At 49.0% G+C, this 23563-nt stretch overlaps 1 protein-coding gene across 4 annotated transcripts; it reads left to right on the forward strand.

Annotated features, from left to right (window-relative positions):
* The first annotated feature begins 680 nt into the window (after positions 1-680).
* ZNF114 (zinc finger protein 114) lies at positions 681-17226 on the forward strand. 4 transcript variants are annotated; one of them, XM_063719606.1, is made up of 5 exons: positions 681-893; positions 1063-1225; positions 8901-8978; positions 11557-11683; positions 14958-17226. In XM_063719606.1, the coding sequence occupies exons 3-5, from the start codon at positions 8970-8972 to the stop codon at positions 16073-16075; spliced, it is 1254 nt and encodes a 417-aa protein (XP_063575676.1). In that variant the 5' UTR covers positions 681-893; positions 1063-1225; positions 8901-8969; the 3' UTR covers positions 16076-17226. The 4 variants fall into 4 exon arrangements, with proteins under 4 accessions (XP_063575676.1, XP_054396808.2, XP_024093134.3 ...); XM_054540833.2 differs by lacking the exon at positions 681-893 and adding an exon at positions 1503-1604 and having other exon boundaries at positions 911-1225; XM_024237366.3 differs by lacking the exon at positions 681-893 and having other exon boundaries at positions 1044-1225.
* Positions 17227-23563: the final 6337 nt, after the last annotated feature.

Here is a 23563-nt window from a genome sequence, read left to right on the forward strand (position 1 = left end):
AGACGAGCCTGGGCAGCATAGTGAGTTTTCACCTCTAAAAAAAAAAAAAAAATTAAAATTAGCCAGGCGTGCTTGTACGCGCCTGTGGTCCCAGCTACTTGGGAGACTGAAGTGGTAGGATCGCTTGAGGCTGCAGTGAGCCAAGATTGCGCCACTGCACCCCAGCCTGAAGGACAGAGCAAGACCTTGTCTCAAAAAAAAATAAGAAAAGGAAAAAAATAAAAAAGGAAGGAAGAGAGGGAGGGACAGAGAGGGAGAGAGGAAGGGGGGAAGAAAGGAAAGAAGGAAAGAAAGAAGAAAGAAAGAAAAAGAAAGGGAGGGAGGGAAAAAGAGAGAAAGAAAGAAAGGAAAGAGAAGAAAGAAGGGAAGGAGGGAGGAAGGGAGGGAGGGAGGAAGCAAGAGAGAGAAAGAAAGAGAAAAAAGAAAGGAAGGAAGGAGGGAGGGAGAAGAAAAGAAAAAAGAAAAGAAAGAGAAAGAGAAAAAAGGGAAAGAAAGAAAAGAGAAAAAAGCGAAAGAAAGAAAAAGAAACAAAGGAAAGAGAAAGAAAGAAAAAAGAAAAAAAAAGAAGGGCCGGGCGCGGTGGCTCACGCCTGTAATCTCAGCACTTTGGGAGGCCGAGGCGGGCGGATCACGAGGTCAGGAGATCGGTGAAACCCTGTCTTTACTAAAAAATACAAAAACTTAGCCAGGGTGGTGGCGGGCGCCTGTAGTCCCAGCTACTCGGAGGCTGAGGCGAGAGAATGGCGTGAATCCGGGAGGCGGAGGTTGCAGTGAACCGAGATCGCGCCACTGCACTCCAGCCTGGGCGACAGAGCGAGACTCCGTCTCAAAAAAAAAAAAAAAAAAGAAAGAAAGAAAAGAAAGGAAGGAAGGAAGAAAAAATCATTTCAAGGGTAGGTGACATGAGCCTTGCGGTTTAGCCGCTAGTCAACGGATGGGGGGAGTGGTAGCAAAAACATAAAAATGGGGACAAGAGAGAAACTGGAGACTCCCCAACCTGTCTGTTTCCGCCGTTTTACAGTACTGAGGAAAATAAACGCCTTCTTTCCTTGGGAAATGCAGGAAGCCAGAAAGCGGCCGGCGTCTCCGGAGCCCGCAAGGAGGCGCGTTGGCTGCGCAGAGAGCGCGCTTCCCAGCTGGAGAGCCCAGGAACGGTGGCGCGGGCGGAGGCGACAGCGAGGACCCAAGGCTGGGGTTTCCTGCTTGGATCAGGAGTGCCTGGGGAGTAAGTTCTACAGGAAATGTCAATCTACTGGCGGTGGGGGTCAGACTCTGGGGTCGGATCGATCGGGTCCCGGGGGCGGGGGGTGCGACGGAGGTGGGCAGGCAGGAGTGCGGGCGCTGGGATCCCCTGCCTGCTCGGCTCCCCTCTCCTCCCCCTAGTCCCTTACACCGTCCATTTTGAGGAAGGGGTCAAAAAGCGAGTACAAAATGTCTGGGCAGGACGAATCTCTGTAGTCGGTCCTTCCTGGCGGCCTCGTTAGGTTGATTTATTTCAACAGTTTGATCCCCATCCTGGTGCAGCTGGGAAACGCTCCTGGGCTGCGCGCGCTTTTGGGCTGCGCCACCCACAGACACATCTAGAAGCCGGAGCTAGTGGAAGAGTAAGTGTGCCTGAGTGTCCGTGCTAAGGGCGGGACCGGGCCGGGGCCCAGGGACTTGAGAGTTGCTGTCTGCAAAAGCCTCATCGTCTCTACCCTTCCGGGAGGAAAGGGAAAGGCAGGAATGACCCACGTGTTCGGCCCCCGAGCGCGCCCTTCACCTTGGCCCAGGGAGAAGGGCGCTTCCCCCATGCGGTGCTGCAGCCTTGCGAAAGCGCCTGTCCCCGGGCTTGGGCAGCAGAGATGCCCGCATGCAGCGGTTGCAGGGGTTGTGTTCTTTGCATCCATGAAAGTATTGGAGCTGGCCGGGCGCGGTGGCTCACGCCTGTAATCCCAGCATTTTGGAAGGCCGAGGTGGGCGGATCACCTGAGGTCAGGAGTTCGAGACCAGCCTGGCCAACATGGTGAAACCCCGTCTCCACTAAAAATACCAAAATTAGCTGGGCGTGGTGGCATGCGCCTATAATCCCAGCTACTCAGGAGGTTGAGGCAGTAGAATTGCTTGAACCGGGAGGTGGAGGTTGCAGTGAGCCGAAATCGAGCCATTGCACTCCAGCCTGGGCGACAGAGGGAAACTGTCTCAAAAAAAAAAAAAAAAAAAAAAAATTAGCTGGGCATGGTGGCGGGCGCCTGTGATCCTAGCTACTCGGGAGGCTGAGGCAGGAGAATCGCTTGAACCTGGGAGGTGGAGGTTGCAGTGAGACGAGCGCCTGTAATCCCAGCTACTTGGGAGGCTGAGGCAGGAGAATCGCTTCTACCTGGGAGGTGGAGGTTGCAGTGAGCCGAGATCGTGCCACTGCACTCTAGCCTGGGCGACAGAGCAAGACTCCCTCTCAAAAAAAAAAGAAAGAAAGAAAAAAAAAAGAAGTATTGGATTGGAGCCTGTTGTGATGAGGGTGAACTGAAAAGTCCCGGGCAGGGCCAGATGTGCAGGATGTGCTGGTATCTTAGAGAAAGAGCTTTTTTTTTTTTTTGAGAGGGAGTCTCGCTCTGTGGCCCAGGCTGGAGTGAAGTGGCGCGATCTCGGCTCACTGCAAGCTCCACCTCTTGGGTTCACGCCATCCTCCTGCCTCAGCCTCTCAAGTAGCTGGGACTACAAGCGCCCGCCACCACGCCCGGCTAATTTTTTGTATTTTTAGTAGAGACAGGGTTTCACTGTGTTAGCCAGGATGGTCTCCATCTCCTGACCTCGTGATCCACCCGCCTCAGCCTCCCAAAGTGCTGGGATTACAGGCGTGAGTCACTGCACCTGGCCAGAGAAATAGCTTTGAGGGTTTGAGTTCCGTGTGCTGAACATGTTCTTTTATGGGAACTGAGACCTCAGCAGAGGAAATGTATAAAAAGGACAAGCTGCAAGGAGAGTGGTGTGAAGGTGTCAGGATCAAACCCCACGGTCGGAACAAGATGCATTTTTATTACTAATCCACTCCAGTGAGGTCTGATTTACTAGAACTCAGGGCAAAGGTGGGAACGTGTTTCATCAGCCAGGTATATTTTCGTCATGGACAATCAGGCAAAAGCCAGCCTCAGCCTGTTCACCTGGGCTGACTCGCAATGATGCGTTGTTTTTCTTTTTCTTTTCTTTTCTGTTTTTTTTTTTTTTTTAACTATTGTCCTGAGCTGATGTGTCTGAGGTTACTAGGGTCAGAACCGGCGCTCCAATTGTATTGGGGAAAGGACGGAATTCAGGGAAACTTAATTGAAATAGGCGGTTTTATCTTCTTAGGTAGGCTTAGAGCTGAGATGCGTGTAATGGGGTTAGCATCAGGTGTGGCTGTTTCCTTCGGAACTATAAGGTCAAGATAGACGTGGAATGTTGTGTCTCAAAAACTCTTATCTACAGCTCAGCCCCTGAGTTGCACAGGCTTGCTTCTGCATCAAAGTGACTTGGATCCCCCCAGGCAACAGTGGGACTTTTCTTTTCTTTTTTTTTTTTTTTTTTTTTGAGACGGAGTCTCGCTCTGTCGCCCAGGCTGGAGTGCAGTGGCACAATCTCAGCTCACTGCAAGCTCCGCCTCCTGGGTTCACGCCATTCTCCTGCCTCAGCCTCCCGAGTAGCTGGGACTACAGGCGCCCGCCACCACGCCCAGCTAATTTTTTGTGTTTTTAGTAGAGACAGGGTTTCACCGTGTTAGCCAGGATGGTCTTGATCTCTTGACCTCGTGATCCGCCCGCCTCAGCCTCCCAAAGTGCTGGGATTACAGGCGTGAGCCACCGTGCCTGGCAACAGTGGGGCTTTTCATGTTTACTGATAGGATGTCAGAAAGCAAAGTTTTTGATAAGCTGTGAATTTTAGAGTACAAAGTTTCTCAGGAAGCAAGAAAATTGTAAGAAAAAATAATAACCTCAAAGATAGGGCTTGTTATTCATATTTCCTTTAGACTGCTGCTGGCTTGATCGAGTCTGATATCTCCTCCTGATGCGTGGTAGGGCAGGTTTTCATATTATTTCACAATGAGAAGGCTGCCGTGTGATCCCTGGTTTGCCCAAGCATGCAATCGCTTTTTTTCTCTTTTTCTTTTTTGTTTTGTTTTGTTGTTTTGTTTTTGTTTTTGTTTTTGATTTTGAGATGGAGTCTCACTCTGTCGCCCAGGCTGGAATGCAGTGGAGGCTCACTGCAACCTCTGCCTCCCGGGTTCAAGCGATTCTTCTGCCTCAGCCTCGCCAGTAGCTGGGATTACAGGAGTGCACCACCACGCCCAGCTAATTTTTACTACTCAGGAGGCCGAGGCAGGAGAATTGCTTGAACCCGGGAGGCGGAGGCTGCATTGAGCCAAGATCATGCCACTGCACTCCAGCCTAGGCAACAGAGCAAAACTCTGTCTCAAAAAAAAAAATAATAATAATAATAATAATAATAAAATACTCAAAAGGAGAGCTGATTGATAATTTTTTTTGTATAAAAGTGAGTATTTACATTGAGGAAAGACATCAAATAATCACAACTTTTTTTGAAAATGTTTGAGAAATAAAAAAGAAATCCCCAAACCATCACAAAATCAAGAAAATTTGACATCGTTGGTTAGAACTGACTGGAAGACTGCTATACTGTATCTCTTCTACTTGATCATATACCCTTTGAGTACTCCTATTTGATAATGTCCTGTGGAGAATATATATATATGTGTGTGTGCATGTGTATATGAATATATATATTTGCCACAATATATAAAAATATATCTATATATACAAATATATATATGCATATATAAATATATGTGTATACGTATTTATGTGTGTGTGTGTATATATTATTTTCTTGTTTTTTTTTTTTGAGACGGAGTTTCACTCTTGTCACCCAGGCTGAAGTCCAATGGCGCAATCTCAGCTCACTGCAACCTCTGCCTCCCAGGTTCAAGCAATTCTCCTGCCTCAGCCTCCTGAGTAGCTAGGACTACGAGCATGCACCACCACACCTGGCTAATTTTGTATTTTTGGTAGAGACAGCGTTTCTCCATGTTGGTCAGGCTGGTCTCAAACTCCCGACCTCAGGTGATCTGCCCGCCTCGGCCTCCCAAAGTACTGGGATTACAGGCGTGAGCCACCACGCCCAGCCTAGAGTTATGTTTCTTTAGGCAGGATGCAAACACATTGTGTGAGTTTCTCTTCCAGGGCTCACACCCTCGAACTTGCCTCCCTTTGTTCATGACATTAACTAGTTGGAGTCCCTGGGTAGTCAGAATAGCAGAACGTCCACGCCTGTGGATTTGTGTCGTTGTTCCTTGTGTTGTTGAAAGTTAGACCTGGCCAGGCACGGTGACTCACGCCTGTGATCCCAGCACTTTGGGAGGCTGAGGTGGGAGGATTGCTTGACCCCAGGAGGTCAAGGCTACAGTGAGCTCTGATCACACCACCGCACTCCAGCCAGGGCAGCAGAGTGAGACCCTGTCTCAAAAAAGAAAGAAGAAAGAAAGAGAGAAAGATAGAGAGAGAGAGGAAGAGAGAGAAAGAGAGAGAGAGAGGAAGAGAAAGAAAGAGGGAAAGAGAGAGAGAGAAGGGAAGGAAGGAAGAAAGGAAGGAGAGAGAGAAAAAGACAGGAAGAGGAAGGGAGGGAGGGAAGGAGATAGAAACATCCTAGGTTGGTCAGGCTTGGTGGCTCTAATCCCAGCACTTTGGGAGGCTGAGGCGGGAGGATCATCTGAGGTCAGGAGTTCGAGACCAGCCTGGCCAACATGGTGAAGCCCTGTCTCTACTAAAAAAAATACAAAAAAAAAAAAAAAATAGCCAGGCGTGGTGGTGGGCATCTATAGTCCCAGCTACTCGGGAGGCTGAGACAGGAGAATCTCTTGAACCCAGGAGGCTGAGGTTGCAGTGAGCTGAGATCTTGCCACTGCACTCCAGCCTGGGCGATAGAGCGAGACCTCGTCTCGAAAAATATATAATAACAAAGAAAAATTTAAACAAAATAAAAATGAAAGATACATCGTAGGTGGTGTGTTCATCACATCAGTGTAACTATAATGGCTGTTTGTTGCCGGGCACGGTGGCTCACGCCTGTAATCCCAGCACTTTGAGAGGTCAAGGCAGGCGGATCACCTGAGGTCAGAAGTTTGAGACAAGCCTGGCCAACATAGTGAAACCCCGTCTCTACTAAAAATACAAAACTTAGCTGGGCGTGGTGGCCCAAGCCTGTAATCTCAGCTACTCAGGAGGCTGAGGCAGGAGAATCGCTTGAACCCGGGAGGTGGAAGTTGCAGCGAGCTGAGATCGTACCACTGCACTCCAGCCTGGGCGACAGAATGAGACCTTGTCTCAAAAAAAATTTTTTAAATATATATATATATTTATTATATTAGCTGGACGTGGTGGCAGGTGCTTGTGGTCTCAGTTACTTGGGAAGCTGAGGCAGGAGAATCACTTGAACTCGGGAGGCAGAGGCTGCTGTGAGCCAAGATCTCCCCACTGCACTCCAACCTGGATGACAGATTGAGACCTTGTGTCAAAAAAATAAATAAATATATATATAGCTGGAATTCAGTAGTTTTCCGTCATCCATAAGGCTATTCCATTTCTTTTCTTATTGGAAAGGTAAAGTAAAGGCTTAATTTTTCCTCTTTATTAACCAAGGCTTGTGTTTTTTCCCCCTCTGGCTTTCTCTTTCTGGGTATCATTATGAGCGCAGGTATTTTTAGTGTTCAGTGTGTTTCCATCAATTGCAATGATTCACTTTGTAGTTCAAATCCAGCCGCTGGGAGACCTTTCCAGCCACTGTGCATCCTCCTAACGCAGTCTAGGGCAGCTCCCCTGCCATCTGGCACCGCAAGGCTCACACTGGAAATTTCCTGTTCCCGGATCAGCCATGTCTCCGAGGGTGTTCATCGCTTCCTGCTTGTTAATTCTTCTAAGCATTTTCTATGAATAGACTGACCAGGGAGACATTGTGTGTGTGTGTGTGTGTGTGTGTGTGTGTGTGTGTGTGTGTGTGTTCATGATGATATGAAGCCTTTTCATCTTATATTTGAAACTTTTTCCTCTTACACTAAAATCTGACTTCCCAGTAACACGAACACTTTTCATCTTATATTTGAATTTTTTTTTTTTTTTTGAGACAGAGTCTCGCTCTGTCGCCCACACTGGGGTGTGCGGTGGTGCGATCTCAGCTCACTGCAACCTCCGCCTCCCAGGTTCAAGTGATTCTCCTGCTTTCAGCCTCCCAAGTAGCTAGGATTACGGGTGTGCGCCACCACGCCTGGTTAATTTTTGTATTTTTAGTAGAGAGAGGGTTTTGCCATGTTGGCCAGGATGGTCTCAAACTCCTGACCTCAAGTGACCCACCTGCCTCGGCCTCCCAGAGTCTTGGGATTACAGGCTTGAGCCACCACGCCCGGCCCAATTCACCTTCTTAAAGGGTGCAATTCAATGGCTTTTAGTATATTCACAGATGTGTACGTCCCTCAAATTTAGAACATTTCCATCACCCCCGAAAGTAGCCCTGTATCCTTCAGTGGTCATCTCCCAGTCCCTCATCTCCCCCAGCTCTGGACAAAACCTCTGATCTGCTTTCTGTCTCTATAGATTCGCCTATTCTGGACATTTCATTTTCAATGGGGTCATACACTGTGGTCTTTTGTGTCTGGCTTCGTTCACTTGGCATCCTGTTTTCGGAGCTCATCCGTGTTGTAGTGTGTGCCAGTGCCTCAGTCCGCTTTATGGCTGGATAATATTCCATGGTGCGGATAGACCATGTTTGCTTTCTTTGTTCATGCATTGATCAATATTGGGTTGTCTCTACTTTGGGCTGTAACGAATACCGCTATGGGCCAGGTGCAGTGCTCACACCCCTAATTCCAGCACTTTGGGAGGGCGAGGCGGGCAGATCACTTGAGGTCAGGAGTTTGAGACCAGCCTGACCAACATGGCGAAATCCCATCTCTACTAAAAGTACAAAAAATTAGCCGGGTGTGATGGCAGGCACCTGTAATGGCAGCTAATCGGGAGGCTAAGACAGGAGAATCACTTGAACCAGGGAGGCGGACGCTGCAGTGAGCTGAGATTGTGCCACTGCACTCCAGCCTGGGCGACAGAGCGAGACTCCGTCTCAAAAAAAAAAAAATGCAATTAGATTAGTGGCTGCCAGGAGCTGGGTGAAAGGGAGAATGGGAAGTGACTGCTAAGGGGGATGGGGTTTTATTTTGCAGTGATGAAAATTATTTGGAACTAGGTAGAGGTGACGTTTGTACAACATTGCAAATGCACTAAATGCCACTGCATTGTTCACTTAAAATGGTTAATTTCATGATATGCAAATTTCACCTCAATTAAAAAAAAATGCTGCTTGAGGCCAGGAATTTGTGACCAGCCTAGGCAACATAGTGAGACCCCATCTCTATGAAAATAAATACGAAAAATTAGGGGGCGTGGGGGCACATGCCTGTACCTTCAGCTACTCAGGAGGCTGAGGCAGGAGGATCACTTGAGCCCAGAAGTTTGAGGCTGTAGTGAGCCGTGATTGCACTACTGCACTCCAGCCTGGGCAACAGGACAAGACTCTGTCTCTAAAAAATTAAATTAAAATATAGGTGTGTGTGTGTGGGTGTGTTGGGTGGGGGTGGGGGGATCGGAGGGTGTGGGTGTGAGTGTGTGGGGGGATGGGGGTGTGTGGGGGTGTGTGGGTGGGTGGGTGTAGGGGGGATGGGGGGATGTGTGGGTATGTGTGTTGGGGGGTGGGGGTTGTGGGCTGTGGTGGGGGAGTGTGTGCACACACACATTTATACGCTGAGATTAATGCCAGGCAGGATCCACATACGAGTGTGGGGAAGCAGGGTGCCTGGATTCTCATAGCTCCATTCTTCTCCCAAGCTCTGCCTCACCTGCCTCCTTGAAGGAAACACGGGGAAGCCAGGACTGGCCGTCGCGTCGCTGACAAATATGTCCCAGGTAAGTTGTCAGCTCACCCTCTCCCAGAAGTGTGTTGTCGTTCCCACGAGTGAATGTGCCTCTGCCTGTGGCTGGGAGTCAGGTAAAGTGCGTGGAGCCAGGCAGGGCCCACCGCCAGCCGTGCTGCCCCAGGTCTCTGCACCTCTGCTTGGAGAGAGACGCTGCCCTGGGGATTCTCCTGGGGCCACCCCTACCCCAGTACTGAGCAGTCCTTTCCACGCCTCATCCTGGCTGCCCGTGAGCTTCACGTTCTGCTGCAAAGCGCACTAAGAAAGGAGCTGAAAGTGTCTTTGGTGGGGCGCAGTGGCTCAAGCCTGTAATTCCAGGACTTTGGGAGGCTGAGACGGGAGGATCATTTGAGGCCAGGAGTTCAAAACCAGCCTGGGCAACATAGCAAGACCCCCGTCTCTATAAATATTTTAAAAATTTGCCTGGTGTGGTGGTGCACGGCTGTCGTCCCAGCTACTTAAGAGGCTGAGGTGAGAGAATCGCTTGAGCCAGGAGGTCGAGGCCGCAATGAGGTGTGATCACTCCACTGCATTCCAGCCTGGGTGACAGAGTAAGACTCTGTCTCTAAAAATAATAATAAAGTAAAATAAAAAGAAAGTGTCTTTGTCTTAAGGAACTCAGGGTCTCACAGGGGACGCTAGGCATTTATGGAGTGGGCAGTGCTCTCCTGGTGGCAGCATCTCCCATCTCCCGCAACTGTCATGACCTGCAGATAACAAGGAGTGGACTGAGCCGTGCCCCACTCCAAATTTTTTTTTTTTTTTTTTTTGAGACGGAGTTTCACTCTTGTTGCCCAGGCTGGAGTGCAATGGCATGATCTCGGCTCACTGCAACCTCCGCCTTCCAGGTTCAAGTGATTCTCCTGCCTCAGCATCCCAAGTAGCTGGGATTACAGACATCTGCCAGCATGCCCGGCTAATTTTTGTATTTTTAGTTGAGATGGGGTTTCTCCATGTTGGCCAGGCTGGTCTCGAACTCCTGACTTCAGGTGATCTGCCCACCTCGGCCTCCCAAAGTGCTGGGATTACAGGCATGAGCCACCGCGCCCGGCCAGGGTTTAAGAATTTTTAAGCCACCCCTCTGTGATCGTTTGTTATAACAGCCTGAACAGGCTAATGCACGAGAAAGACACACAGTCGGTCAATTGGTAGAGATTGAAGTCCGGTCGCATGACTCAGGTACTCTTTTTCCTAAGACGTGGCCACACGTGATGGTGTGCGCCGGTTGTCCCAGCTAGTTGGGAGGCTGAGGTGGGAGGATCGCTTGAGCCCAGCAGTTCGAGGCTGCTGTGAGCTGTGTTTGCACTACTGCACTCCAGCCTGGGTGACAGAGCAAGACCCTGTCTCAGAAGAAAGAGCACCTGAGTCATACGACCGGACGTCAGTCTCTACCAATTGACTGTATGCTCTTCCTGTTGCATTAGGCTGTTCAGGCTGCTGAAACTATCACAGATGGGGTGGCTTAAACAACAGACATTGATTTTCTCGCAGTTCTGCAGGCTGGAAGTCCAAGATCAAAATAGCGGCAGAGTTGGTTCCTTCTGGAGGCTCCAAGAAAGAATTTGTTCCATGATCTTACCTAGCTGCTGGTAGTCACTGGCGTCGTTGGCATTTCCTGGCTTGTGGACCCATCACTCCAGTCTCTGCCTCCCTCACCAAATGACATTCTTCCCTCTGTGTCCCTCCGTCTGTCCACATTTCCCCTTCTTTTTTTTTTTTTTTTTTAATTTATATTTTGTTTGTTTTTTTGAGACAGGGTCTTGCTCTGTTGCCCAGGCTGGACTGCAGTGGCAGGATCATAGCTTATTACAACCTCCACCTCCCAGGCTCAGGCAATCCTCCCTCCTCAGCCTCCCAGGTAGCTAAGACTACAGGCAACCACCCACACTCACGGGTAATTTTTTTATTTTTTGTAGAGATGGTCATCACTGTGTTGCCCAGGCTGGTCTTGAACTCCCCACCTCAAGCGATCGTCCCACCTCAGCCTCCCAAAGTGCTGGGATTACAGGCATAAGCCACTGCACCTGGCCAGATTTCCTCTTCTTATAAGGACACCAGTCATTGGATTAGGGCCCACCCAACCCCCAGTACAATCTCATCTTTTTTTTTTTTTTTTTTTGAGATAGTCTCACTTTGTAGCCCAGGCTGGAGTGCAGTGGCATGATCTCGGCTCACTGCAACCTCCGCCTCCCGGGTTCAAGCATTTCTTTGCCTCAGCCTCCCAAGTAGGTGGGACTACAGGCACCCGCCACCACGCCTGGCTAATTTTTTGTATTTTCAGTAGAGATGGGGTTTCACCATGTTGGCCAGGCTGGTCTCGAACTCCTGACCTTGTGATCCACCCGCCTCAGCCTCCCAAGGTGCTGGGATTACAGGTGTGAGCCACCGCGCCCGGCCACAACCTTATCTTAATTCATTGACATCTGCAAAGACTCTAGTTCTCAAATCAGGTCACCTTTGCAGGTACCAAGGGTTAAGACCTCAATGTACCTTTTTTTATGGAGAAAGGGGTCACAGTTCAAACTGATAACAGGACACCCCACTGAGCCAAACTGCGTGTGTTGTTTTAGGACTTGGTGACCTTCGCAGACGTGGCTGTGAACTTTACCAAAGAGGAGTGGACCCTGCTGGACCCAGCTCAGAGGAATCTCTACAGAGATGTGATGCTGGAAAACTCTAGGAACCTGGCATTCATAGGTAAGGAGGCCCCCTTCCTGCCCTTAGTCAGTGATGGGACCAGTGCTGGTTTGGAACCGTGTTCTGGCAAGTGCATTGGAAAATGGGAACTGGGTTAAATTCCAGAGACACAGCTGCTGCCCCCCAGGTAGTAGATGCAGGGTTCACCGTGAAACTGGAAATCAGTTTGTTGCATTACTTTATTTTATTTTATTTTATTTTATTTTATTTTATTTTTTGAGATAGGGTCTCACTCTATCTCCCAGGCTGGAGTGCAGCGGCATCATCTCAGCTCACTGCAACTTTCGCCCCCCAGGTTCATGCAATTCTCCTGTCTTAGCCTCCCTAGTAGCTGGGAATACAGGTGCACACCACCACACCTGGCTAATTTTTGTTTGTATTTTTAGTAGAGGCAGATTTCACCACGTTGGCTAGGCTTGTCTTGAACTCCTGACCTCTGGTGATCCTCCCACCTCAGCCTCCTGACATGTTGGGATTACAGGCGTGAGCCACCACACCCAGCCTTTATTTTTCTTTTCATTAAGAAGGGGTCTCACCCTGTCACCCAGGCTGGAGTGAAGTGGTACCATCTCGGCTCACTGCAACCTCCACCTCCTGGGCTCAAGCAATTCTCCTGCCTCAGCCTCCTGAGTATCTGGGATTACAGGCATGCTCTACCACCCCCGGCTAATGCATTACATTTTTATTCTCTTCATGATTGAACAGAATTTGGGGGATCCTTATGTAGGTGAACATGGTGCACAGGAAAAGGGTCGTTTTGAGCCCTTTTGGCAGAATTTTAGTGCATTGATGAGAAAAGTAGAGGGACCACTGTTGCTCTTCTATTCACACATCATCAGCTTCAGAACCTCAGCAAACCAAAGCCTGTGTCCATTTCACAGAAAGTCTCGCACAGTTCCTTTACACCACGTGCGTGCCCAGTGAGCAGGATTTCAACTAGGCAAACCCAGTCTGCCCTCTCATTTGGAGCAAGAAGTGGTCTGAAAACAGTGCAGGGCAGTTTTGTCCAGGCATTTATGCATCTCAGTGCCAGGTAGATGCGAACATTACAGGACCAACAGGTTTGTAAGCCAGCAGCATGGTAACAGAGCAACAGGCTCATGCCACTGAGACAGCAGGGTTTGCAACAGAGAAAGTTTCATGATTACAGGGTGCCAACCAAGGAGATGGGAGGAGACGCTCAAATTCTTCTCCCTGAGGGGTTCTGGGGTTTTTGTTTTTTTGTTTTTTGAGATTGTGTTTCACTCTTGTTGCCCAGGCTGGAGTGCAGTGGCGCAATCTCCGCTCACTGCAACCTCTGCCTCCCGGGTTCAAGCAATTCTTCTGCCTCAGCCTCCCGAGTAGCTGGGATTACAGGTATGCACCACCACACCCGGCTAATTGTTGTATTTTTAGTAGAGACGGGGTTTCACCGTGTTGGCCAGGCTGGTCTCGAACTCCTGACCTCAAGTGCTCCACCCACCTTGGCCTCCCAAAGTGTTGGCATTACAGGCATGAGCCACTGCTCTCATTTTTAAGGGGATCATGGAGGGCAAGGGACTGGAGAATTGGAGATGTTGATTGGTCAGAGGAAGGGGGATGAAATCGGGATGAGGAAAGTACATTCTTTGGTGCGTCAGTTTCTCACGGCATTCCTCAGATCAGTGAGCGTAGTCATTTCATCAGAATGCAGGACCTGAAGGAATATCTCAAAGGGAAAACTTAATGTTTTATAATTTTCAAGTGGTTATCTACAGAGCAGCTAAGGAGACCTATAGGCCAGGCACAGTGGCTCACACCTGTAATCTTAGCACTTTGTGAGGCTGAGGCAGGAGGAGGATTACTTGAGGCCAGGAGGTCGAGACCAGCCCAGCCAACATGGCAAAACACTGTTCTTTTTTGTCTTTAAAAACAATTTTTTTAATTAAAAAAAAGAAAGAAAAAACAGGCACTCTGTTGCCCAGGCTGGAGTGCAGTGGCTCAGTCTCAGCTCACTGCAATCTCTGCCTCCCGGATTCAAGTGATTCTCCTGCCTCACCCTCCTGAGTAGCTGGGACTACAGGCACACGCCACCATGCCCGGCTAATTTTTGTATTTTTAGTAGAGATGGGGCTTCACCATGTTGGCCAGGCTGGTCTCAAACTCCTGACCTCCAGTGATCCACCCACTTCAGCCTCCCAAAGTGCTGGGATTACAGGCATGAGCCACTGTGCCTGGCTGAGCTTATGTTTTTTGACTTTTATCCATCCTCTCGTATATTCATTTTTCCCAGAGAAAGGCCTGTTCCTTTTCTCCTTAAAATTGCACATGGAGCCAGCTACTCGGGAGACTGAGGCAAGAGGATCACTTGATCCCAAGAGCTCAAGGCTGCAGTGTGCTATGATCACACCTATGAATAGCCACTGCACTCCAGCACTTGGGCAACCTAGTGAGACCCTCATCTCAAAAAAATAAAAATTTCACATAGACTGTCTGTCCAATTCTCTTCCACTTAGAATTCCTGATCATTTCCTTGATCTCTGCAGAACCGTTCCTCAGTAACATGACACTCTCCATGTTGAACCCCTGACCTTACCGTCATCACATTCCTGACACTGCGGAATCTCTGATGTCTTTCTCTGCTTCCTTCCTCTTGCTTTCTTCCCCTTCACATTTTTATCATACATGTTGAGTGAACATTTAGAAAGAAATCCACACAGAGGCCTGGCGTGTTGGCTCATGCCTGTAATCCCAGCACTTTGGGAGGCTGAGGCAGGTGGATCACATGAGGCCAGGAATTCAAGACCAGCCTGGCCAACATGGTGAAACCCCATCTCAACTGAAAATACAAAAATTAGCCAGGCATGGTGGCACACACCTGTAATCTCAGTTACTCAGGAAGCTGAAGCCAGAGAATTGCTTGAACCTGGGAGGCAGAGGTTGTAATGAGCCAAGATCATGCCACTGCACTCTAGCCTGGGCCACAGAGCAAGACTGTCAAAAGAAAAGAGAGAAAGAAGGAGAGAACGAGAGAGAGAGAGGAAGGAAGGAAGGAGAAGGAAGAGGAAGGAAGGAAGGGAAGAAGGAAGAAAGAAGGAAGGAAGGGAAAGAAAGAGAAAAAGGAAAGAAAGAGAAAGAAAAGAAAGAAAGGAAGGAAGGAAGAAAAGAAAGGAAGGAAGGAAGGACAGAAGGAGGGAGGGAGGGAAATAAAGAAAGAAAGAAAGAGAGAAATCCACACGGACATTGCCTATGTCATCATCTCTAACCCACCTTTACTTTCAGCAAAGAATTTAACTTTTGTGCCACTGTATTTCAGATTGGGCGACTCCATGTAAAACCAAAGACGCAACCCCTCAGCCGGATATTCTTCCTAAAAGAACATTTCCTGAAGCCAACAGAGTGTGCCTCAAGAGCATCAGTTCCCAGCTCTCCACATTAAGAGAAGACTGGAGATGCCCCAAAACAGAGGAACCACACAGGCAGGGGGTGAATAATGTGAAGCCACCTGCAGCTGCCCCTGAGAAAGATGAATCTCCTGTTAGCATCTGTGAAGATCGTGAAGTGAGGAACCACTCTAAACCTACCTGCAAGCTTGTGCCTTCACAGGGAGATTCCATAAGACAATGTATCCTAACATATGACTCAAGTATTTTCAAGTATAATCCTGTCTTAAACGATAGTCAAAAAACACACGAAAACAACAAACACAATGGAGTCTTGGGGGGGAACATTCAGTGGGTTCCGTGTGGGAGAAAAACAGAGCTGAAATCAAGCACATGGACTGGCAGTCAGAACACTGTGCATCATATACGTGATGAAATTGATATGGGAGCCAACAGGCACCAACGGAATCCATTTGGAAAAGCTTTTTGTGAAGACGGATCCTTTAGGGCACACAACACTCATGTTCGAGATAAAATGTGTGATTTTACTCAGTGTGAGAACACCTCCAGAAATAACTCAATTCATGCCGTGCAGATGCAGTCGTATACCGCAGAGACAAATAAGAAGGATTGTCAAACTGGGGCAACCTCTGCCGACGCTCCAAATTCCGGTTCACACAAGAGTCATTGCACTGGAGAGAAAACCCATAAATGTCCCGAATGTGGGAGAGCCTTTTTTTATCAGTCATTCCTTATGAGACATATGAAAATTCACACTGGAGAGAAACCGTATGAATGTGGGAAATGTGGGAAAGCCTTTAGATATTCCTTACACCTTAATAAACATTTAAGAAAGCATGTCGTGCAGAAGAAGCCCTACGAATGTGAAGAATGTGGGAAAGTCATCAGGGAGTCCTCAAAATATACACATCTGAGGAGCCACACTGGAGAGAAACCCTATAAATGTAAGACATGTGGAAAAGACTTTGCAAAGTCGTCAGGACTTAAAAAACATCTTAAGACTCACAAAGATGAGAAGCCCTGTGAATGAAAGGAAGGTGGGAAAATTTTTATTAATTTTCTAACTGTACTGAACATGTGAGGAGGACATATTGGAAGGGAGCTCAAGGGGTTAGCATGCATGAGAACGTCTTCTCTGAACTCTCCTATCTTACAGAAATGTGAAAAAAAAACCCTGTGAAGGTAAAGTCTACAGAAAGCCTTTCATCTTCATTCATCTTGAGTAGACATTTGTTCTCACCCTGGAGAGAAACTGCCAATCTAAAAGGAATATGACAAAGCCTTCAGTGTGGTCTCAAATTCATGGTTCATACAAGAACTCACACTGCAGAGACTCCTTACAGAAATAAAAAATGTAGGAAAGACCTGTCGGCCGCGGTGGCTCACGCCTGTAATCCCAGCACTCTGGGAGGCCGAGTCGGGCAGATCACGAGGTCAGGAGATCGAGACCATCCTGGTTAACACGGTGAAACCCCGTCTCTACTAAAAATACAAAAAAAAAATTAGCTGGGCGTGGTGGCGGGCGCCTGTAGTCCCAGCTACTCGGGAGGCTGAGGCAGGAGAATGGCGTGAACCCAGGAGGCGGAGCTTGCAGTGAGCCCAGATCATGCCACTGCACTCCAGCCTGGGGGAAAGAGCGAGACTCCGTCTCAAAAAAAAAAATGTAGGAAAGACCTCTTTAAACACTTACCACTCATGTTACATGTGAATCCACATCTTGGAGGGAGGCTACAATTGGAATAAATTAAGAAAGCTTTCAAGGCCTGGTGCAGTGACTCACACCTGTAATCCCAGCACTTTGGGAGGCCGAGGTGGGAGGATTGCTTGAGTCCAGGAGTTTGAGACCAGCCTGGGCAACATGGAGAAACCCCATCTCTACAAAAAAAAAAAAAAAAAAAAAGCAAAAATTAACCAGGCGTGGTAGCACATGCCTGTAGTCCCAGCTACCTGGGGAGCTGAGGCAGGAGGATTGCTTGAGCTCGGGAGCTTGAGGCAGCAGTGAGCTGTGTTTGCACCACTACACTCCACCGTGGGTGACAAAGTGACACCCTGTCTCAAAAAAAAAAAAAAAAGCTTTCAGGTCCAGCCCTTCACTTAGGCACAATGAGCACACAGTAGGACTGAAACACTGTAAATATTCATGATTTTTCAGTTTTTCCTTTTTAAAAAAAAATGCTACAAGATGAAGGCTATCCCTCTTTGCACCCTCCCAGCTGTGCCACATAAATGTTGACATATAGCAGGTTCATTACAACTCACATACACATGATCTCATTTTCCATGTGAAGCCTTCTTTGAGCCTCATTCAATTTAGACTTGGGATTCATATACTCCATGATACCATTTTTGTCTTATTGGTCACTGTTCAACTGCATTATGGTCAGAGTATGTGGTCTTTCTGGTAACAACTTGGGGTACTTGTTATGACTTTGTCAGTCTAATGTACCCTATTCTGTCAATTTTCCTGCCATCTCCATTCTTCTCATCTTCTTTACTAAGGGCACATAGATTCACCTTCCACAATGAGCACTATTTAATGTCTTATTTTTATTTTATGTATGTATGTATTTATTTGAGACAGAGTCTTGCTCTGTCACCCAGGCTGGAGAGCAGTGGGGCAATCTCGACTTACTGCAACCTCTGCCTCCCGGGCTCAAGTGATTCTCCTGCCTCACCCTCCTGAGTAGCTGGGATTACAGACACCCACCACCACACCCAGCTAATTTTTCTATTTTTAGTAGAGACGAGATTTTACCATGCTGGCCAGGCTGGTCTCAAACTCCTGACCTCAAGTGACCTGCCTGCCTTGGCCTCCCAAAGTGCTGGGATTACAGGCGTGAGCCACTGTGCCCGGCCTCTTTTCAATCTTTTAAAAGTTGGGAAACGGCCGGGCATGTTGGCTCATGCCTGTAACCCTAGCACTTTGGGAGGCCAAGGTGGGCAGATTGCCTGAGGTGAGGCGTTTGAGACCAGCCTGACCAACATGGAGAAACGCCATCTCTACTAAAAATATAAAATTAACCAGGTGTGGTGGTTAATCCCACCTGTAATCCCAACTACTCAGGAGGCTGAGGCAGAAGAATTGCTTGCATCTGGGAGGCGGAGGTTGCGGTGAGCCGAGATTGTGCCGTTGCACTCCAGCCTGGGCAACAAGAGTGAAACTTACCTCAAAAAAAGTAAAAATAAAAATAATAAAAAATAAAAGTTGGGAACTATGACTACCTGAAAATGTATGAAAATGTACATATACTTTTTTTTTTTCGAGATGGAGTTTTGCTCTTGTTGCCCAGGCTGGAGTGCAGTGGCGCGATCTCGGCTCACTGCAACCTCTGCCTCCCAGGTTCAAGTGATTCTCCTGCCTCAGCCTCCTGAGTAGCTGAGATTACAGGCATCTGCCACCACGACATTTCTAAGTTAATAAAGTGATCACCCTTATACTCACCATCCAAGCCCATAAACAGCTCATCAATAAACACTAGGCAATTCACGTCTGTGCCTCACAGATGACATCTGCAGCCCCAAGAGGAAACTGCCATGGTTCATTTTGTATCATTCGCCCCCCTCGCTCATCTTTATGTTTGCACCTATGCAGAAATCCCCAAATACCCTGTTTTCTAGTTTTGATGATGTTTATACTACATATGATGGCATGGCATAGAATATTTCTTTGTGCCTTGCTTCTTTCAGGAAAACAAAGGCTAAGCAGGTAGGGTGCAGGTGGCATTCATTCTTTCTTAGTTATATTCATTCCAGAGACCCTGGGTCTATATCTCACTTTAGAGATTATAAACATGACTGCTAACACCAATTTTGCAAAGCCCTCCCAATGAGCATTTTATAAAAGTCATTCTTGGCTGGGCGTGGTGGCTCACGCCTGTAATCCCAGCACCTTGGGAGGCCGAGGCGGATGGATCACTTGAGGTCAGGAGTTCAAGACCAGCCTGGCCAATGTGGTGAAACCCCGTCTCTACTAAAAATGCAAAAATTAGTCAGGCATGGTGGCATGCACCTGTAGTCCCAGCTACTCAGGAGGCTGAGGCAGGAGAATTACTTGAGCCCAGGAGGCGAAGGTTGCAGTGAGCCAAGATCGTGCCACTGCACTCCAGCCTGGGCAACAGACAGAGTGAGACTCTGTCTCAAAAAAAAAAAAAAAAATTGGCTGGGCACGGTGGCTCATGCCTACAATCCCAGCACTTTGGGAGGCCGGGGTGGGTGGAACACTTGAGGTCAGGAGTTTGAGACCAGCCTGGCCAACATGGCGAAATCTCATCTCTACTAAAAATACAAAACTTAGCCAGGCATGGTGCAGACATCTGTAATCCCAGCTACTCGGGAGGCTGAGGCAGGAGAATCACTTGAACATGGGAGGCAGCGGTTGCAGTGAGCTAAGACTGCACCACTGCACTCCAGTCTGTGCGACAGAGCGAGACTTCGTCTCAAAAAGAAAAAGAGAAACGCCACTGGTAAGAGCAGAGGTCCTCCTAGGCGCGCATTCTGCATGGCCCCAGCACTGCTAAGTTCAGCTTTCAGGGTTTGGGGAAGACCTGCAGGTCAGGAACCCCCACTGTGGCTGAGGGGGCTCAAGCTTGGCCCTTTCTCCTGGAACCCTGCTGCCTGCGTTTCCCAGGAATCTGCTGCTTTATCCCAGAATCTGGGTGACTCGTGGCCCTCCCCATCCTGGAAGGAATGAAGAGGAGGAGGGGAGGCTGCTACTCCAGGACAGTCCCAGACCTTGCCAAGGGGCCTGGGTCCATTCCCACCCCCAGGGAGCGCTGTGCGGAGGAAAAGGACCATGGCTGAAATCAGAATTCCTGGATTCAACCGGGGGTGGAGGGGGCCGGGGCGGGAGGGGGGAAATATCTGTAGGTGAGGGGACACCCCTCCCGCCTCCAGTCGCTGAGGCTGAACTTAGCCGACTTTGGGGATTCCCCATCCCTACCCCCAACTGGTCCTCAGTTCTCACAGATGTAAACAGAATTTTCAACAATCGGTTTGGCAAACATACGCCAGGCCCCCTTCTGAGCGCTTTGCACCTATTGACTCATGCAACGCCTGCAACCCTATGAAGTGGCTGCTGTTATCACTACCATTTTACAGAGGGGGGAACCGAGGCACAGCGAGGCCAAGCACGATGCCCAAGATCACACAGCCAGCAGGTGGCCGGGAGGGGCTCGACGCCGTGCTGTCAGGCACCAGAGACTCGGCTCTTCAGCCCCAGGCAGGAGCCTCCCTGCACTGACGGGGTCGCGAATGAGGGGCAGGAGGGTTCGTGTGTGTCCTCACCCCTCGGACGCGAGCTCGGGGGACGGGGGACCTCGTCTGGCGTGGGAGGCAGTCAATGTGCGCCATGAACTGAAGCCAGGACGGTCTTAGGAGGGCCACTTCCCTTCTTGGCCTCCTGAAACCCTCTACAGGGTTCTGCTTCTGGAACTGCATTCGAGGTCAGAGCTTCTAGTACGAGTAAAGCGGATCCTCGGGAAGAGACCCGACCAGAAGGAAATCGCTGTCTTGGAAGATCTAAGTACAGGATGGGACAAAACCCACTCCGGGCGTGGGGCGCGCGCCACCTGGCGGCGGATCCTGCTAAGGCAGCGCCGCCCGGAGACCAGAAACGTTCGATTTGGGCAGTGGGGCGAGGTGGTTGGAATTGGCGAATGGGCAGTTGTCTGAAAATCACTGTGTGAAGCTAAGGACTGTCTACCAGTGGCTTCCAAAATTCTGACGCACAGTAAGAAATCATTTTGCGTCAGCATTTTTTTTTTTTTTTTTGAGACAAGGTCTTGCTCTGTTGCCCAGGTTGGAATGCAGTGGCACGATCGCGGCTCACTGCAAACTCCACTTCCAGGGTTCAAGCGATTCTCCTGCCTCAGCCTCCTGAGTAGCTGAGATTACAGGCGCCCGCCACCGCGCCTGGCTAATTTTTTATTTTTAGTAGAGGTGAGGTTTTACCATGTTAGCCAGGCTGGTCTCGAACTCCTGGCCTCAAGTGATCTGCCCGCCTCGGCCTTCCAAAGTGCTGGGATTGCAGGCATGAGCCACCGCGCCCGGCCGAATCAGCATACTTTTACAAAAGAATACTATCCTGCCGGGCGCGGTGGCTCACGCCTGTAATCCCAGCACTTTGGGAGGCCGAGGCAGGCGGATCACGAGGTCAGGAGATTGACACCACAATGAAACCCCGTCTCTACTAAAAATACAAAAAAAAAAAAAATTAGCTGGGCGCGGTGGTGGGCGCCTGTAGTCCCAGCTACTCGGGAGGCTGAGGCAGAAGAATGGCGTGAACCCAGGAGGCGGAGCTTGCAGTGAGCCGAGATTGCGCCACTGCACTCCAGCCTGGGTGACAGAGCGAGACTCCGTCTCAGGAAAAAAAAAAAAAGAATACCACCCTCTATAGTCAACAATAATGGATTGTATACTTCAAAATAGCTAGAACATTTTGCATGTTTCACCACAAACAAATGGCAAGTGTCTGGGATGACGGATTTGCTAATAACCTTGATTTGATCACTGCACAATTTATATATGTATCGAAACATCACACTGCATCCCATAAATATGTACAATTAAAAACAAAATTTAGGCCAGCTGCGGTGGCTCACCCCTGTAATCCCTGCACTTTGGGAGGCTGAGGCGGGTGGATCACGAGGTCAGGAGTCCCAGACCAGCCTGGCCAAGATGGTGAAACCCCATCTCTACTTAAAAAAAAAAAAAAAAAAAATTAGCCGGGTGTGGTGGTGGGCACCTGTAATCCCAGCTACTAGGGAGGCTGAGGCAGAGAATTGCTTTAACCCAGGAGGCAGAGGTTACAGTGAGCTGAGATCGTGCCACTGCACTCCAGCCTGGGTGACAGGGCGAGACTCCGTCTCAAAAAAAAAATTTAGTTTTAAAAATACCACCCTGTATTACACGGCCCTGTATTACACGATGCTTTATATTCCACTCTATTCCTTTTTTTTTTTTTTTTTTTTGAGACAGAGTGTCACTCTGTCACCCAGGCATGATCTCAGCTCGCTGCAACCTCTGTCCCCCAGGTTCAAGCAATCCTCCTTCCTCAGCCTCCCTCAGCCTCCCGAGTAGTTGGGATTACAGGCTCCCGCCATCATGCCCAGCTAATTTTTGTATTTTTAGTAAAGACAGGGTTTCACCATGTTGGCCAGGCTGGTCTCGAACTTCTGACCTCAGGTGATCCGCCTGCCTCGGCCCCCAAGGTGCTGTGATTACAGGCATGAGCCACGCACCCAGCCTATTCCTATTTTTAAATGCTGGTCAGATCGCCTTAAAATGGTTTCCTGACTCTCTAAGAGTCTGGGATAGGGTTTTCCACTGTTCTAGATTATCCCCATGTTTTTCCACTTGACAGAGATTCTGATGAAGAACGGGTTCACACCCACACTGCCTCCCAGTGAGCCTTCCCCACCACACAAAGCTGCCTCCAGGATTCGCTGCCAGCTCTGATTTCAGGATGAGTAACAGCTCAGAGTGCTGAAGACACTGGCCCAAGACCACACAGCCTGGATGTGACAGTGCCTGTTTCTGCCTCACTCCTGGAGGAGGAGAGCGACTAAATACCCCTAATTTCACTGCTATTGAGTACAATTTAATTCACCCTTCCTCCACTTTGGCTGATAAGATTGAGCTGCACTCGCCTGCTGTTCTCTTAGACTGTACCATGTCAATTAAAGGCATTTCAGAGGCCAAACTTTAAAATGTCCTTTTCACTTTGGGAGGCCAAGGCAGAAGGATCACTTGAGGCCAGGAGTTCGAGACCAGCCTGGCCAACATGGTGAAACCTCCATCTCTACGAAAAATACAAAAATTAGCCGGGCGTGGTGGCGCACACCTGTAGTCCCAGCTGCTCAGGGGGCTGAGGCATGAGAATCACTTGAACCCGGGAGGTGGAGGCTGGAGTGAGCCGAGATTGCACCACTGCACTCCAGCCTGGGCAACAGAGCAAAACCCTGTCTCAAAAAAATAAAAAATCAAAAATCTAGGTTGAATTCTCAGGTGTCTCTCTTTAGAGACACCTGGCCTTCGATGTATTCTGAGCTGGGTGCTGCAGGGTTGACCACCTAAAAGTGGCGAGCCCAGCCGCGGTCCAGGGGAAGGTAGAGGAAGTGAACCTGCTTGGTGTAGGACTAGGACCCTTGAGGTGACAGAGCTGTGGTTAGCCTGAGTCCGTCGCACTGTGGTGGTCTATGAGGCCGCTTTGCAGGGGGAGCAAATCAGAAGCCTCGGTCTGCTGTGCTTACTCTGCTGTCTTTGGAAGGAAAGAGGAGGAAATGGCTCCTAAATGGTAGATAGGGCTGGTGGTCACAACTCAGCTCCACACCAAGATGAGACTTCCTGGGCCCCCAGGGAGGAAGAATAGCAGCTCCACTGCCAGGAGCCACGCCTCAGAGGAGCTGCCTTTCCACCTCCCTCCTGAAATGCCATTTTCAAATTTCTCCTTTACTCTTCCATCCCCAGAACCTAGTGCAATATATGGCACATAGTACATGCTCAATAAACATTTATCAAA

This window comes from Pongo abelii, chromosome 20, assembly GCF_028885655.2.
Source record: "Pongo abelii isolate AG06213 chromosome 20, NHGRI_mPonAbe1-v2.0_pri, whole genome shotgun sequence".
NCBI classification, from domain to species: domain Eukaryota; kingdom Metazoa; phylum Chordata; class Mammalia; order Primates; family Hominidae; genus Pongo; species Pongo abelii.